Source organism: Doryrhamphus excisus, linkage group LG14, assembly GCF_037039965.1.
Source record: "Doryrhamphus excisus strain RoL-2023G ecotype Guam linkage group LG14, RoL_Dexc_Guam_v1.1, whole genome shotgun sequence".
Classification (NCBI taxonomy): domain Eukaryota; kingdom Metazoa; phylum Chordata; class Actinopteri; order Syngnathiformes; family Syngnathidae; genus Doryrhamphus; species Doryrhamphus excisus.
In genome coordinates, this window is record NC_136370.1 from 18,205,175 (window position 1) to 18,224,269 (window position 19,095).

General features: G+C 41.8%; 1 protein-coding gene across 1 annotated transcript in view; it reads right to left on the minus strand.

Annotated features, from left to right (window-relative positions):
* LOC131140425 (latent-transforming growth factor beta-binding protein 2-like) overlaps positions 1–17,129 on the minus strand; it is a 165,186-nt gene extending 148,057 nt beyond the window's left edge. The window contains exons 1-2 of the mRNA XM_078796315.1: positions 16,570–17,129; positions 8,882–8,955 (exon numbers count right to left, since the gene is read on the minus strand). Of these exons, the coding sequence (XP_078652441.1) occupies positions 8,882–8,955; positions 16,570–16,940 (445 nt within the window). The 5' untranslated portion in view covers positions 16,941–17,129. The remainder of the gene's footprint in view (positions 1–8,881; positions 8,956–16,569) is intronic.
* Between the last annotated feature and the right edge of the window lie 1,966 nt (positions 17,130–19,095).

Consider the following 19,095-nt stretch of genomic DNA (forward strand, 5'->3'; position numbering starts at 1 on the left):
CACTTGGCACCGATTGCTTGATGCAAAAATTTTCAACATTTTGAAAATTTTCTTGCCGGCAAACTCAATTTTTGCCGTTGTTTGCGGGCCACCACGAGCCAGTTGGGAGGCAGTTTGAGCCACTGCACGCCACTAGGCTCCACAGCAAATTGCATTGGCATGAACTGGCACCAACTGGCGCCGGCCCAGAGGACTCCTAGCATCATTAGTGCAACTTGGCTCGCGCCATTACATTCCAGTGGATTCCAATAGGTGGACATTTTGTGACATTTGGTTCCACTTGGTGGACACTTGGCACCGATTGCTTGATGCAAGTGGCGTGACAAAAATTTTCAACATTTTGAAATTTTCTTGCCGGCAAACTCAATTTTTGCCGTTGTTTGCGGGCCACCACGAGCCAGTCGGGAGGCAGTTTGAGCCACTGCACGCCACTAGGCGCCACATTGGCATGAACTGGCACCAACTGGCGCCGGCCCAGTGGACTCCTAACATCATTGGCGCAACAAGGCTCATTTTAGCCCACACGGATATATTGTGCGTGTTGGGAGTCGTGCAGCTGCTGCTAACTGAGCCAGAACAAGGGTGAGGCTAAGATATATAGCTCCCTCAACTCTCGAACAAAGCTGCAGATGCGAGTACAGTGGCAGTGGGGAATTCCATACGGAGGGTTCCTCCTGATGCTAATACAGGAAGCTGCATTCATCTCCAACAGGAGCTAAGCTTCCACATGGCCGCTCCACCATTCTATATTCAGTCCTTGCATAATAAAAGTAACTCTCTATCAACCAGTTCATTATATTAAGTGACTGCATTGGAGAAGAAACAAACACGATGCAGTAGTGGGAATCTTACATTTATGATAATGCATCCGAGTCTTTTATCGTAATAATCTTATTGCAGCAGGAAGAAAATACGATAAACAATAATCTCCCACAATCCTTTATACGAGGATTGGCTTTCTTTTTCACTTTATTCTTTAAAAACAGATAAAAAGACTCACCTAGAAAAACTGCTTTACATGAGGTCACATGAATATTAACTAACAAAATTGTTATTATTATTGTTAATAACATTACGTTACTGGCGTAGCGACACCTCGCAAACCACACCACTGTGCCGCGCTCAATACTGTTAAGTATTACATGTTATCATGAATGTACCTGTTACAGCATGTACTATATTCAAGCATAAAAGTATGTGCTGTCTTTTTTATCTGTTTTTATATCTGCACAAAAATAAGAGGAATAAGGATTGTGGATGATGGGGAAAAATTCCAAAAATAATGCTGTTAACTACTCCCGTCAGAGAGCAGCACAAACTGGGTCTAACAAGGACACAAAAACGATGCGCGACTGTGCAAGAAGACAAATATCTGAGAGTGTGTAGTTGCTACTTGCATGCTTATTCTCATTACTCTTAGACGACCGCTCAAAAGTGTGGGATCACTTGGAAATGTCTTTGTTTTCCAAAGAAAAACACATTTTCATGCATTTCACAAACATTTTTAGCCATTTCTCAAACAATTAAAATGAATCAGATGATTTTCATCATTTTATAAGGCTAATAGGTTATTAGAAAACCCACTTAAAAATCTAAACTAAAACTAAAATGTCTTACCATGCTGTTAACTACTCCCTTCAGAGAGCAGCAAAAACTGGGTCTAACAAGGACACAAAAACGATGCGCGACTGTGCAAGAAGACAAATATCTGAGAGTGTGTAGTTGCTACTTGCATGCTTATTCTCATTACTCTTAGACGACCGCTCAAAAGTTTGGGATCACTCGGAAATGTCTTTGTTTTCCAAAGAAAAACACATTTTCATGCATTTCACAAACATTTTTTTTATCAATTTCACAAACAATTAAAATGAATCAGATGATTTTCATCATTTTATAAGGCTAATAGGTTATTAGAAAACCCATTTAAAAATCTAAAGTAAAACTAAAATGTCTTACCATGCTGTTAACTACTCCCTTCAGAGAGCAGCAAAAACTGGGTCTAACAAGGACACAAAAACGATGCGCGACTGTGCAAGAAGACAAATATCTGAGAGTGTGTAGTTGCTACTTGCATGCTTATTCTCATTACTCTTAGACGACCGCTCAAAAGTTTGGGATCACTCGGAAATGTCTTTGTTTTCCAAAGAAAAACACATTTTCATGCATTTCACAAACATTTTTTATCCATTTCATAAACAATAAAAATGAATCAGATGATTTTCATCATTTTATAAGGCTAATAGGTTATTAGAAAACCCATTTAAAAATCTAAAGTAAAACTAAAATGTTTTACCATGCTGTTAACTACTCCCTTCAGAGAGCAGCAAAAACTGGGTCTAACAAGGACACAAAAACGATGCGCGACTGTGCAAGAAGACAAATATCTGAGAGTGTGTAGTTGCTACTTGCATGCTTATTCTCATTACTCTTAGACGACCGCTCAAAAGTTTGGGATCACTCGGAAATGTCTTTGTTTTCCAAAGAAAAACACATTTTCATGCATTTCACAAACATTTTTTATCCATTTCACAAACAATTAAAATGAATCAGATGATTTTCATCATTTTATAAGGCTAATAGGTTATTAGAAAACCCATTTAAAAATCTAAAGTAAAACTAAAATGTCTTACCATGCTGTTAACTACTCCCTTCAGAGAGCAGCACAAACTGGGTCTAACAAGGACACAAAAACGATGCGCATATCTGAGAGTGTGTAGTTTTAGACAAAGACGCCTCACAGGTCGTCACTAAATAGTACCCGTCAAATACCAGTGTCAGTATCAACAGCGAAGGGGTGACTTCGGGATGCTGGACTTCATAGCGGGACTGCCAAGACAAAGCCATATCTCGGACTGGCCCCAAAAATTTCCGAGTCATCCCAAACTTTTGAGTGGTAGTGAAAGAAACAGAGTAAGCTAACAGTAGCGCTCGTGTATTATTTCGAGTCTCCAAATGTCGCCAGTTTTCCACTTTAAAATAGTGCCAAGCGGGACTGACATAACCAAGCAGCATTGAATGCATCATTGCCAATACACTACCACACACAATGGGTATATTACTTGGCATAGTACTTGGATAACAATCTCCAAGCTGACAAAGACCATGTAATAAATAGTTACACTCCCAAAACAACTAGTGGTCCAATTCCTGTCATATATTCGCTCTGAGCTCAATGCAATTGAACAATGAGGGACTGTTAAGAAGCCATAAACCCAAGACACCCAATCCCCGTCTCTTAAGTGAAGCCCGAAGCTGACACTTTTAATATTAGACATTACTTCAAATCCCTTCAGCGGGAATTTCCTAGACGTAAGTCATCCCCGATATGTTTTCATATTTTTAATATTTCCCTCCCGGCCAAATTTTTTTTTTTTTGGCTATCTGTTCCCCACAGAGGGAAAAGGCTTCACCGACTCCGACGCCTAATAAAGACGGATAACCTCAGTTTTCTCCACAGAGGTTTTCTTGTGGGGTTGCAGCACCGAGTATGGTAATGGTAATGGTAATGGTAATGGTAATGGTAATGGTAATGGTAATGGTAATGGTAATGGTAATGGTAATGGTTTTATTTCATTTGAACATGCATCAGATTACAATTGAATGCATCCCATAATCAGTTCACAGTTCCACATGTCCAAAAGGAGTAGGAAGAAGCAAAGCTTATTAAATCCTACCCCTCCATCTGGTACTTTTACAATCAGTAACTGTTACATTTGTTCACTTCCTGCTTTCCTAATGTAATTTACAATTTTTTTTTTATTTAATTTTTTTTTTTAATTAAAAATTTATTTTTAATGGTTTTATTTCATTTGAACATGCATCAGATTACAATTGAATGCATCACATAATCAGTTCACAGTTCCACATGTCCGAAAGGAGTAGGAAGAAGCAAAGCTTATTAAATCCTACCCCTCCATCTGGTACTTTTACAATCAGTAACTGTTACATTTGTTCACTTCCTGCTTTCCTAATGTAATTTACAATTTTTTTTTATTAAAATTTTTTTTTTAATTAAAAAATTATTTTTAATGGTTTTATTTCATTTGAACATGCATCATATTACAATTGAATGCATCACATAATCAGTTCACAGTTCCACATGTCCGAAAGGAGTAGGAAGAAGCAAAGCTTATTAAATCCTACCCCTCCATCTGGTACTTTTACAATCAGTAACTGTTACATTTGTTCACTTCCTGCTTTCCTAATATAATTTCATTTTATTTAATTGTATTTTTTTTTAATTTAAAAATTAGTTTTTAATTTTTTTAATTAAAAAATACATCTGAATTTTTTTTTTTTTTTATGGTTTTATTTCATTTGAACATGCATCAGATTACAATTGAATGCATCACATCATCAGTTCCCAGTTCCACATGTCCAAAAGGAGTAGGAAGAAGCAAAGCTAATTAAATCCTACCCCTCTATCTGGTACTTTTACAATCAGTAACTGTTACATTTGTTCACTTCCTGCTTTCCTAATATAATTACGTTTTTGTTTTTTTTTATTTAAAAAAATTGTTTTTAATTTAAAAAAAATATTTTTAATGGTTTTATTTCATTTGAACATGCATCAGATTACAATTGAATGCATCACATAATCAGTTCACAGTTAAGGAGTTAGTATGTTCTCTGTAGGCGGCATAAAGAGTAGTAGTGATGAAAGCATCGCCTCCGGCCGGTCCAGATGCACATTAGTTCCTTTCTGGCAGAGTCAGAATACTTTGACACTTTAATTTAAGTCAACGTTAGATGTAATTTACACCTCCGCTAAGTGTGCCTTCAGCTGGGAAGGAAGGAAGTGCATGGAAACAGGAAGCTGCTGGGGCCAGGGTAGTAAACAAATGAACAAACAGCAGATACTAGTAAACAAAAGTCGGATTCCACATATAAAATACAATTATATAATCTTTGGATCAAACTGACACCAACTGGCGCCGGCCCAGTGGACTCCTAGCATCATTGGCGCAACTTGGCTCGCGCCATTACATCCCAGTGGATTCCAATAGGCGCATTGTTTGTGACATTTGGTTCCACTTGGTGGACACTTGGCGCCGATTGATTGTTACAAGATGAAAATTTTCAACATTTTGAAATTTTCTTGCCACCAAACTCAATTTTTGCCATCGTTACGTGCCACCACGAGCCAGTTGGGAGGCAGTTTGAGCCACTGCATGCCACTAGGACATTTTTTTTGCCACCAAAATTGTACATCAACCACTGAGAAATTAAGAGTCCACTGGGCCGGCGCCAGTTGGTGCCAGTTGTTGCCAGTTGGTGCCAGTTGGTGCCAGTTGGCCCCAAAGATTTTGTGATTGGTGCGTAGCGGCACGCTGTGGCGCCGGCCCAGTGGACTCCTAGCATCATTGGCGCAACTAGGCTCGCGCCATTACATTCCTGTGGATTCCAACAGACGGATTGTTTGTGACATTTGGTTCCACTTGGTGGACACTTGGCGCCGATTGCTTGTTGCAAGATGAAAATTTTCAACATTTTTAAATATTCTTGCCACAAACTAAATGTTTGCCATCGTTACGTGCCACAACGAGCCAGTTGGGAGGCAGTTTGAGCCACTGCACGCCACTGGGCGCCACAGCAAATTGCATTGGCATGAACTGGCATGAACTGGCACCAACTGGCGCCGGCCCAGAGGACCATCATTAGTGCAACTTGGCTTGCGCCATTACATTCCAGTGGATTCCAATAGGCCAATTGTTTGTGACATTTGGTTCCACTTGGTGGACACTTGGCACCGATTGCACGAACCAGTTGGGAGGCAGTTTGAGCCACTGCATTCCACTAGGCACCTTATTGGCGACAATAGCTGCCGCAGCGATTTGCATTGGCGTGAACTGGCACCAACTGGCGACGGCCCAGTAGACTCCTAGCATCATTGGCGCAACTTGGCTCGCGTCATTACATTCCAGTGGATTCCAATAGGCGGATTGATGGTGACATTTGGTTCCACAACAAGCCGATTGCTTGTTGCGTGACGTAAATTTTCAATATTTAGAAATTTTCTTGCCGGCAATCTCAATTTTTGCCGTTGTTACGTGCCACCACGAGCCAGTTGGGAGGCAGTTTGAGCCACTGCATGCCACTAGGCACCTTATTGGCGACACTAGCCACCGCAGCGAATTGCATTGGCGTGAACTGGCACCAACTGGCGCCGGCCCAATGGACTCTTAACATAGCATAAGTTAGCTTTTTTTTTTTTTAGCATTTTTTAATCAACGTTAAACCAACGTCAACCCTAAAGCTAACCCTGAATTGACACAAAGAGGCTAAATGTGTTTTTATTTAAAATTTAATGATGTCCCTTACACAACAACACCAGGCAGGGGGCAACATCACCGGAGAGCTTTGTATAGAACTTTACTAGCCTATTGTTTCTAATCATATTACATGTTCTCCCTCTCATCTGCATGTGGTTATCTCCTGGCGAGGTTACTCAAAAACTGGTCCGACCTTGCTCGGTGTAAGTCCTTTCCATGCCAGACTTTTCGAATAATGAAAACAGGCAAACAGAACATGAAAATGACCAGAAGACGACCGTTTTCATGGGAACAATTTGCAATGACAGGACAGCCATTAGTCGCTATTAGCGATGTTATTGTTCTGTCTGTCGGTATAAGCTTGTAAAGCGGTGGAAACAGCTGTAATGTACGCTCGCTAGGCCATAATATTAGGTACATGTGATGTATTGGTGTATTGGTCATTGGGCCAATATAAGACAACGCTGCATATACATAAAACCAGTTCACGCCAAAGCAATTTGCTGTGGCGCCTAGTGTCGCCAATAAAGTGTCTAGTGGCGTGCAGTGGCTCAAACTGCCTCCCAACTGGCTCGTGGTGGCCCATAACGGCGGCAAAAATTTTGTTTGTCGGCAAGAAAATTTCAAAATGTCGAAAATTTTTGTCGCGCCACTTGCATCAAGCAATCGGCGCGAAGTGTCCACCAAGTGGAACCAAATGTCACAAACAATCCGCCTATTGGAATGCACTGGAATGTAATGGCGCGAGCCAAGTTGCGCCAATGATGCTAGGAGTCCACTGGGCCAGTGCCAGTTGGTGCCAGTTCATGCCAATGCAATTTTCTGTGGCGCCTAGTGGCATGCAGTGGCTCAAACTGCCTCCCAACTGGCTCGTGGTGGCCCGTAACAACGGCAAAAATTAAGTTTGCCGGCAAGAAAATTTCGAAATGTTGAAAATTTTCGTCACGCCACTTGCATCAAGCAATCGGTGCCAAGTGTCCACCAAGTGGAACCAAATGTCACAAACAATCCGCCTATTGGAATCCACTGGAATGTAATGGCGCGAGCCAAGTTGCACTAATGATGCTAGGAGTCCACTGGGCCGGCGCCAGTTGGTGCCAGTTCATGCCAATGCAATTTTCTGTGGCGCCTAGTGGCATGCAGTGGCTCAAACTGCCTCCCAACTGGCTCGTGGTGGCCCGTAACAACGGCAAAAATTAAGTTTGCCGGCAAGAAAATTTCAAAATGTTGAAAATTTTCGTCACGCCACTTGCATCAAGCAATCGGTGCCAAGTGTCCACCAAGTGGAACCAAATGTCACAAACAATCCGCCTATTGGAATCCACTGGAATGTAATGGCGCGAGCCAAGTTGCGCCAATGATGCTAGGAGTCCACTGGGCCGGCGCCAGTTGGTGCCAGTTCATGCCAATGCAATTTGCTGTGGCGCCTAGTGGCGTGCAGTGGCTCAAACTGCCTCCCAACTGGCTCGTGGTGGCCCGTAACGATGGAAAAAATTTTGTTTGTCGGCAAGAAAATTTCAAAATGTCGAAAATTTTCGTTGCGCCACTTGCATCAAGCAATCGGCGCGAAGTGTCCACCAAGTGGAACCAAATGTCACAAACAGTCCGCCTATTGGAATGCACTGGAATGTAATGGCGCGAGCCAAGTTGCGCCAATGATGCTAGGAGTCCACTGGGCTGGCGCCAGTTGGTGCCAGTTCATGCCAATGCAATTTGCTGTGGCGCCTAGTGGCATGCAGTGGCTCAAACTGCCTCCCAACTGGCTTGTAGTGGCCTGTAACGATGGAAAAAATTTTGTTTGTCGGCAAGAAAATTTCAAAATGTCGAAAATTTTCGTTGCGCCACTTGCATCAAGCAATCGGCGCGAAGTGTCCACCAAGTGGAACCAAATGTCACAAACAATCCGCCTATTGGAATGCACTGGAATGTAATGGCGCGAGCCAAGTTGCGCCAATGATGCTAGGAGTCCACTGGGCTGGCGGCAGTTGGTGCCAGTTCGCGCCAGTTCGCGCCAGTTCACACCAACGATTATGTGATTGGCGCATCGTGGCTCGCTGTGGCGCCGAATAACGGCAACATGGCAACATGGCAACATGCCGAGCGAACATTAATTTGGAGCCACAGCGAGCCACTACTTGCCAATGACATCATCTTTGGCTCGAACTCGCACCAGCCCAGTAGACTCCTAGCATCATTGGCGCAACTTGGCTCGCGCCAATTCATTCCAGTGGATTCCAATAGGCGAATTGTTTGTGACATTTGGTTCCATTTGGTGGACACTTGGCGCCGATTGCTTGATGCAAGTGGCGTGACAAAAATTTTCAACATTTAGAAATTTTCTTGCTGGCAAACTTAATTTTTGCCGTCGTTACGGGCCACCACGAGCCAGTTGGGAGGCAGTTTGAGCCACTGCATGCCACTAGGCACCTTATTGGCGACACTAGCCGCCGCAGCGAATTGCATTGGCGTGAACTGGCACCAACTGGCGCCGGCCCAATGGACTCTTAACATAGCGTAAGTTAGCTTTTTTTTTTTAGCATTTTTTAATCATCAATATGTGGATGCAGGTCATTCTCGCTTGTGTGTTCAGATGATGAAAGGATACTCACGTTTGATGCAGCGATTGGTTCCCGGTGCCACAGCCCAGCCGGAGCAGCACTGCTGACCTCCGCACACATTAGGCCTGGACAGAGGGGGGACGTATGCACAAAGAACGGTGAGACAAGATACACTAGAACCCGATTATGTTGACGTCGGCATAAGCGGTTTTCGACATAAAATAAAAAATAAACTTCGTCCCTTGCTACTTTGCACTTAGAATTTCACGGTTTAACTCTTATGTTTATTCCAAAATATTTCAATGACTAAATTGTGCTATTTTCTGCTAGAATATGAGTCAAAAATTATCAAAAAAATTGCCTAAATTGAAGCATTTTGAAGTATAAAATTGGCAAAATTAACTAAAATACAGGCATTCAGAATACGCATTCAAAGACGTAATGTCTTACATTTATGTAGTATTCTACCCTGGTCAATAGGTGGTGATGCACAAATAACACCTGACAGATTTATCACAACAGGCCCCGCCTCTCACCCAAAGACAGCTGGGATAGGCTCCAGCATACCCTCTGCATACAAAACACCCACACTAAGCTAAAACTCAAATCTCAATCCCCCAATATCACCAGAAGACATTTATACTGCAACACACACAAGCATGAGTCTTATATGACTGTTATTATGTCCACTCTATTGGGTAATATAAGCATAACAGTGACTATAGGGTTGCTATTTCATGTGTACAGGGCTCTAATAATTATCGGTTTAAATTCAACACCATTATTTATAATATGCATCACATAATCAGTTCCCAGTTCCACATGTCCAAAAGGAGTAGGAAGAAGCAAAGCTTATTAAATCCTACCCCTCCATCTGGTACTTTTACAATCACTAACTGTTACATTTGTTCACTTCCTGCTTTCCTAATATAATTTCATTTTATTGTTTTTTTGTCACGTACCAAAGTACGAGGTGATATGCCCGGGGGTCATATCACGAACCACAATAAGCTTACTAATAAACTTTTTAGTGGTGAGCATGCAGGCCTCACAGCTAGAAGACCAGGGTTCAATTCCACCCTCGGCCATCTTTGTGTGGAGTTTGCATGTTCTTCCCGTGCATGCGTGGGTTTTCTCCGGGTACTCCGGTTTCCTCCCACATTCCAAAAAAAAACATGCTAGGTTAATTAGCGACTCCAAATTATCCATAGGTATGAATGTGAGTGTGAATGGTTGTTTGTCTATATGTGCCCTGTGATTGGCTGACCACCAGTCCAGGGTGTACCCCAACTCTTGCTCCAAGACACCCGGTGACGACGCTCGTGAAGATAAGCGGTAGAAAATGAATGAACATTATTCCAACAGTAAAATATGGTGGTGGTAGTGTGATGGTCTTGGGACTGTTTTGCTGCATCAGGACCTGGAAGACTCACTGTGATAAATGGAACCATGAATTATTGTTAATATGCAAATATGGGCTGCACGGCGGACAAGTGGTTAGCTCGCAAGCCTTACAGCTAGGAGAACCGAGTTCAATTCCAACCTCTGCTATCTCTGTGTGGAGTTTGCATGTTCTCCGTCATGCATGCGTGGGTTTTTTCCGGGTACTCCGGTTTCCTCCCACATTCAAAAAAAACATGCTAGGTTAATTAGCGACTCCAAATTGTCCATAGGTATGAATGTGAGTGTGAATGGTTGTTTGTCTATATGTGCCCTGTGATTGGCTGGCCACCAGTCCAGAGTGTACCCCCGTCCTCTCGCCTGAAGACAGCTGGGATAGGCTCCAGCACAGCAAATTAAACACCATTATTTAAAATACCGATCATAGTAATTTAGCGTACCGGTACGTCCCCATAAGCGGGACCGACTGTACGACTAAACAGGCCCGCAGCGTGACAACTGGTGCGTGTGTGTGTGGGCGGCCTCCTCCTCGGTCCCTTCGCCTGACAAAACCAATCTGATTTAATGTTGTTTTAGGTTCAGACCATTTCGATGGGGGCGGCTGATCGATAATGACGCCTCGGGAGATTACGCTTTAATAGAATTTAAAGCAATAAAACGAGAATCAGGGAAGGGTCAGGAAACTTGATCTGAGCGCCGACGTTCCTCTGACCGTCAGCATTGGAAACAAGCGTGGAGTTATTTGAACCTTGGAGGGATTATGCGAGACACACGGGACATGAAAAGCACCCTACATCCTCCGTAAATCGCTGAGCAAATTAGAAACGACGAGATTCTTTGCACTCCATCGTTGAAAAAAAAAAAATTGCCAATTTTGTTTTGTGCCGCGGAGGCGCTGGCACCGATTTGGCCGCCATCGTCCGACTCATGGATGATTTGAGAAGATAGGGCACGGATTGACTTCTTGACCTGGCTTGGATTTTTACTCATTAAGAGCTACGCGTGGCGCCGAGGCGTCACGGAGATAACGTGTAGTTGTTTAGGCCCCTTCGGCGAGCTCTCAGTTGACGTAAATCAAACACATCAGACCCGCGCCAAAGTCATCAGTCAACACGTACAAATTCCATCACATGATTTATTCCCCCCCAATGAAGACTTTGATACCGGCGGGTCGCTGTTAACGTGATAAATCAGCTGTGTGTTAACACCTTGTCATTTGTTTACTACAATTTTGCAAAAATGAAAGTGGGTGGAGTCACGTGGCGGCTACAGAAAGTAGCGAGTCAGCGTGAAAATGGAAAAAAAAAAAAAAGTCAATGCCAATGCTGAGGGCTGAGAGTGAAGGAAGCTGAGTGGTCATTCCAAGCGGAAATGTGTCAGGAAAAACACTTTGTGGATCCTCTTTCCTCGAATATGGCAATGAATTAATATGCTTTATGTCCGTCAGAACTTTATGTTTTTATTACAGAATTATGGAATTATGTCAAAACCTTACCAAGGAGGTTACACTGTTTTTATTTTAGTTAGCGAAATGACTCAACCTCTATGTTTCATTGTTGTTGTGACAGGGTTGCACGGTGGTTGAGTGGTTAGCACACAGGCCTCACAACTAAGAAACCCCAGTTCAATCCCACCCTCAGCTATCTCTGTATGGGTTTTCTCCGTGTACTCCGGTTTCCTCCCACATTCCAAAAACATGCTAGGTTAATTAGCGACTCCAAATTGTCCATAGGTATGAATGTGAGTGTGAATGGTTGTTTGACTATATGTGCCCTGTGATTGGCTGGCCACCAGTCCAGGGTGTACCCCCCGCCTCTCGCCCGAAGACAACCGGTGACGACCCTCGTGAGGATAAGCGGTAGAAAATGAATGAACATTATTCTAACAGTAAAATATGGTGGTGGTAGTGTGATGGTCTGGGACTGTTTTGCTGCATCAGGACCTGGAAGACTACTATAATGGGTAATACAAGTATGAATGTGACTATAGGGGTGTTACTTCATGTTTACAGGGCTCTAATGTTCTACGTTTTTAGAAGCTCAACCATTTATTTAGCTACAAGGCCAAAAATGCATAATTTGGTAGAAAAAAAACATACATAAGTCGCACTGGAGTATAAGTCGCACAAGGCCAAAAATGCATAATTAGGTTAACAAAAAAACATACATAAGTTGCACTGGAGTATAAGTCACACAAAGCCAAAAATGCATAATTTGGTACGAAAAAAAAAACCGTACATAAGTCGCACTGGAGTATAAGTCACACATGGCCAAAAATGCATAATTAGTAGAAAAAAAACATACATAAGTCGCATTGGAGTATAAGTCGCACAAGGCCAAAAATGCATAATTAGGTAGAAAAAAACATACATAAGTCGCACTGAAGTATAAGTCGCACACAGCCAAAAATGCAAAATTTGGTAGAAAAAAACATACATAAGTCGCACTGGAAAATAAGTCGCACATGGTCAAAAATGCATAATTAGGTAAGAAAAAAACATACATAAGTAGCACTGGAGTATAAGTCGCACAAGGCCAAAAATGCATAATTAGGTAAGCAAAAAAAAAAACATACATAAGTCGCACTGGAATATAAGTCACACAAAGCCAAAAATGCATATTTAGGTAGAAAAAAAACATACATAAGTCGCACTGAAGTATAAGTCGCACACAGCCAAAAATGCAAAATTTGGTAGAAAAAAAACATACATAAGTCGCAGTGGAATATAAGTTGCACATGGTCAAAAATGCATAATTAGGTAAGAAAAAAACATACATAAGTAGCACTGGAGTATAAGTCGCACAAGGCCAAAAATGCAAAATTAGGTAAGCAAAAAAAAACATACATAAGTCGCACTGGAATATAAGTCACACAAAGCCAAAAATGCATAATTAGGTAGAAAAAAACATACATAAGTCGCACTGGAGTATAAGTCACACAAGTCCAAAAATGCATAATTAGGTAGAAAAAAACATACATAAGTCGCACTGGAGTATAAGTCACACAAGTCCAAAAATGCATAATTAGGTAGAAAAAAACATACATAAGTCGCACTAGAATATAAGTCACACAAAGCCAAAAATGCATAATTAGGTAGAAAAAACATACATAAGTGAACAAGGATTCCTTAAGCTTTCCTTAAGCTGGGCTTTAAACAAGCAGGTTAGGTTAGTTCAACTGTGCATACTGTCTGATTAATGGCACGTTTCCGACGTGTTGCTTTCAACACACTATACGGCTTGAAGCCTGCAGGATGTTTAAAGTAACACAAGGGCAGGGACGTATGGCCCTAACGTATGTAAGTAAAGGTTTTGGCAGATAGATTCCATCAAAATGTCTCCTAGAAATTGTCTGGATAAGAAAAGAAAGAAAAAAGTCTTAAAGAGGATCTTTTATTTGAGTGTCTATCCAAGGTCAGCCCAGGGTCCAATCCCTGTGTGATCATTATGTAAACACCCTCCCCACCGCCCCCATCTGTGAGTATCATGCTTTGTGTCCCTATGGAACAAACAGGACTGGATGCATAAAGGGTTCATTAGACAGAAAGAAAAGAGCTTTAATATGGAAACAAGCCATCTTCCTGTTGGGGAGGTTGACAGAGACACAAAACAAGAAAAGAAACAGAGACTTGTTGGACAAAACAGGTGGTTCTGATCCCCGGGCAGATTTTTTTTTTTTGCAAATGGAGCCACAACAACACATGGTCCCTGGAACCAGGCACAAAAGTGGGACACACACTGAAGCAGTGTGGCTATTCCTCAGTCAGATTTCAAAATGCATGTATTGGTACTAATAGGGGTAAATTTATTTACATACAATTATGTCATATGGCATATTTTTCTTCTGTGATTGAGTGGAAAAGGCACAAAAACATCCATCCTTCCATTTTCTATGCCGCTTATCCTGGAGCCTATCCCAGCTGACTTGCAAGAGGCAGGGCACAAACCTTGGACTGGTCGCCAGCCAAAACACACTCACGTTCATACCTATGGACCAGGGGTGGGCAAACTACGGCCCACGGGCCACATGCGGCCCACCAAGTGTTTGAATCCGGCCCATCAGTTGCTTTGTAAGTATTTTAACTTTTAAGATACAAACTGGCAACATGACTTGCAAGTCGGATGTCTTATTTAGTAAAAAAAAACAACAACAACAAAACTGTAAAATTACCGTATTTTCTGGACTATAAGTCGCTCCCGAGTATAAGTCGCACAGGGCCAAAAATACATAATTAGGTAGAAAAAAATCATATATAAGTCGCACTGGAGTATAAGTCACACAATGCCAAAAATGCATAATTAGGTAGAAAAAAAACATACATAAGTCGCTCCCGAGTATAAGTCGCACAGGGCCAAAAATGCATAATTAGGTAGAAAAAAATCATATATAAGTCGCACTGGAGTATAAGTCACACAATGCCAAAAAATGCATAATTAGGTAGAAAAAAAACATACATAAGTCACACTGGAGTATAAGTCGCACATGGCCAAAAATGCATAATTAGGTAGAAAAAAATCATACATAAGTCACAATGGAGTATAAGTCGCACAAGGCCAAAAATGCATAATTAGGTAGAAAAAAAATCATATATAAGTCGCAATGGAGTATAAGTCACACAAGGCCAAAAATGCATAATTAGGTAGAAAAAAAACATACATAAGTCACAATGGAGTATAAGTCGCACAAGGCCAAAAATGCATAATTAGGTAGAAAAAAACATACATATAAGTCGCACTGGAGTATAAGTCGCACAAGGCCAAAAATGCATAATTAGGTAGAAAAAAACATACATAAGTCACACTGGAGTATAAGTCGCACATGGCCAAAAATGCATAATTAGGTAGAAAAAAATCATACATAAGTCACAATGGAGTATAAGTCGCACAAGGCCAAAAATGCATAATTAGGTAGGGAAAAAAAACATACGTAAGTCGCACTGGAGTATAAGTCGCACAAGGCCAAAAATGCATAATTAGGTAAGCAAAAAAACATACATAAGTCGCACTCGAGTATAAGTTGCACAAGGCCAAAAATGCATAATTAGGTAAGCAAAAAAAACATACATAAGTCGCACTCGAGTATAAGTCGCACAAGGCCAAAAAATGCATAATTAGGTAGAAAAAAAACATACATAAGTCGCACTGGAGTATAAGTCGCACAAGGCCAAAAATGCATAATTAGGTAGAAAAAAAACATACATAAGTCGCACTGGAGTATAAGTCGCACAAGGCCAAAAATACATAATTAGGTAGAAAAAAAACATACATAAGTCACACTGGAGTATAAGTCGCACAAGGCCAAAAATACATAATTAGCTAGAAAAAAAACATACATAAGTCACACTGGAGTATAAGTTGCACAAGGCCAAAAATGCATAATTAGGTAGAAAAAACATACATAAGTCGCAATGGAGTATAAGTCGCACAAGTCCAAAAATGCATAATTAGGTAGGGAAAAAACATACATAAGTCACATTGGAGTATAAGTCGCACATGGCCAAAAATGCATAATTAGGTAGAAAAAAATCATACATAAGTCACACTGGAGTATAAGTTGCACAAGGCCAAAAATGCATAATTAGGTAGAAAAAAAACATACATAAGTCGCACTGGAGTATAAGTCGCACAAGGCCAAAAATGCAAAATTTGGTAGAAAAAAACATACATAAGTCGCACTCAAGTATAAGTCGCACAAGGCCAAAAATGCATAATTAGGTAAGCAAAAAAACATACATAAGTCGCACTCGAGTATAAGTCGCACAAGGCCAAAAATGCATAATTAGGTAAGCAAAAAAACATACATAAGTCGCACTGGAGTATAAGTCGCACAAGGCCAAAAATGCATAATTAGGTAGAAAAAAAACATACATAAGTCGCACTGGCATATAAGTTGCACAAGGCCAAAAAATACATAATTAGGTAGAAAAAAACATACATAAGTCGCACTGGAGTATAAGTCACAAAAATGCATAATTATGTAGGAAAGAAAAACATACATAAGAACAGCCAACCTATGAAGAAAAGTGCTATGGTGCCACCCCTTCTATGGACAATTAATTAATTCACATTTTTGAATTAACTGTCCAGTCCTCGTATTAATTGACATCCTTATGATCAATATCGGGGCTATAACGACTTATCAATGTGTTGGGATCATCAATAATGCAATCAGGGGGGCTTAAAGTTGTTATTATGGGATATTCCAGCTATTAGCTGCAAAGCAACCAATGAAAAAACAGCATCAATGGACTCTTGATTTGTTACATCATCACTATTCTGTCTAAAATGGGTGACTACTGACACATTGATTGACAGGTACTGGATTGTTGCTCCTCTTACCCAACAAGTCGTCTCGTGCTGCTGCTGCTGCTGCTGCTGGTGGCGGACTTGCTGCTCTGCCTACGGTTCACTCTGGTCCTGGTCTGGGAGGGGGTCAGGCTGCTCGGGTGTCTGCCGGTCCTCCGGGCAGAGTGGAGTTCCGCGGCACCTGCTTTAGGTGGAGGAGCCCTGCCGCCGCCATCGCCCTGCGGCGCCGTGCTCCTGGAGAGCCGGCTATGGGTGCTCTCCGGCGGGCTTTCACCGGCATCATGTGAGGGGTCCCAGACCGCCTTTCCCGGGGCTTCTTCCCTCCCACCTGTGGAGTCCGCGTGGGCATCACTTATCAGCGCAACCGCTAAAAACATCACCACAGCTAAGCCGGTGCGCTCCATTTGAGGGGTGTAGGAACTTTGAGTGTTTTGAAAAAAAAAAAGTGCCCAAAAAAAAAAACTCTCCTTCAAAAAGTGAACTAAGACGGCATCCTGTTTCTGTTCCTAAGTGCGAAACAAGACCGGATGGTTCCTCATAATGACCACATGGAAGCAAACATAATTCCTAATAATTCCTCCTCCAATGAGGAGGTCCAAATCCAAAGTGAGAGAAGAGTGTGCGTCCTTCGTGCTCCCATGAATATCACCAACCAACCACCACCTCTTTCGCCTCCGGAGTCACCCGGACTCTGCGTGGGTGGAGGAAACACCCCCTTGTCGACTGTATTATTATTGCTCCTGCTTTACCCCTGGAACTGGACGATACGGCAAGTTTTGGTATCGATCCGATACCATGTCAATCCGGAAGCGATATTGCCAATACGGATACGTCTCCATTAACTTGTTGTTCATATAATTAGAATATTATATAATATAATAATCTATGACAGAGTATCACAAAAAAAAATAAAGTAGTAACTTTACGAGACTAAAAAATATATTATTTTATTTTTTATTTATTATTATTTATATTATTAATTTTACACAAACTCGTAATATTAGGAAATGTAATACATTCATAACAAAATCGTAATAACAACTTTAAGACTTTATTCTCGTGAAAAAAGTCATATGAGAATAAAGTAATATTATTTTATTATTATTTAATTATATTTTTTATTTATAATATTTTATTAAATATTTATAAAAAACTTGTAATAAAGTCGGAAATTTATGACTTTTTTTCATACATTTATGACTTGTAAAGCTGACAAAGTCATACATTTACAAAACCCACACATGCACGGGGAGAACATGCAAACTCCACACAGAGATGGACGATTGTGGAATTGAACTCGGGTCTCCTAGCTGTAACGCTTGCGAGCTCACCACTCGTCCGCCGTGCAGCCCATATTTGCATATTAACAATAATTCATGGTTCCATTTATCACAGTGAATCTTCCAGGTCCTGATGCAGCAAAACAGTCCCAGACCATCACACTACCACCACCATATTTTACTGTTGGAATAATGTTCATTCATTTTCTACCGCTTATCCTCACGAGGGTCGTCACCGGTTGTCTTCGGGCGAGAGGCAGGGGGTACACCCTGGACTGGTGGCCAGCCAATCACCGAGCACATATAGTCAAACAACCATTCACACTCACATTCATACCTATGGACAATTTGGAGTCGCTAATTAACCTAGCATGTTTTTGGAATGTGGGAGGAAACCGGAGTACCCGGAGAAAACCCACGCATGCACGGGGAGAACATGCAAACTCCACACAGAGATGGCCGACGGTGGAATTGAACTCGGGTCTCCTAGCTGTAAAGGCTTGTGAGCTAACCACTCGTCCGCCGTGCAGCCCATATTTCCATATCAACAATAATTCATGGTTGCATTTATCACTTCCAGGTCCTGATGGCGCAAAACAGTCCCAGACCATCACACTACCACCACCATATTTTACTGTTGGAATAATGTTCATTCATTTTCTACCGCTTATCCTCACGAGGATCGTCACCGGTTGTCTTCGGGCGAGAGGTGGGGGGTACACCCTGGACTGGTGGCCAGCCAATCACAGGGCACATATAGTCAAACAACCATTCACACTCACATTCATACCTATGGACAATTTGAGCATGTTTTTGGAATGTGGGAGGAAACCGGAGTACCCGGAGAAAACCCACGCATGCACGACGGAGAACATGCAAACTCCACACAGAGTGGAATCGAACCCTGGTCTCCTAGATGTGAGGTCTATGCGCTAACCACTCATCCACCATGCAGCCAATTATCACCCTGATTTCTCTTATGGAAAAGCATCAATGGCCATAGACTATAGCGAGAAGGTACCGCGCAGTGGAAAAAGTAGCATAATTAGCTCTTCTTCATAGCCAAACAAATGTTTGTGTTTACTCTGCATTGTAAACATCCACGTTGGCCCAGGCGGCCATGCAGATGTAGCGCATGAAGCTCACATTTCAAATAGCATCGGAAACCTTGGAAAATAGTGGCAAGGTTATGTAAGATCTCCCCATTCATCGCCTCTTCTCATCCGTGATGCATCATCACTTCCAAACCCCCCCCCCCCCCTTTCGCCCCCCCTCCCTT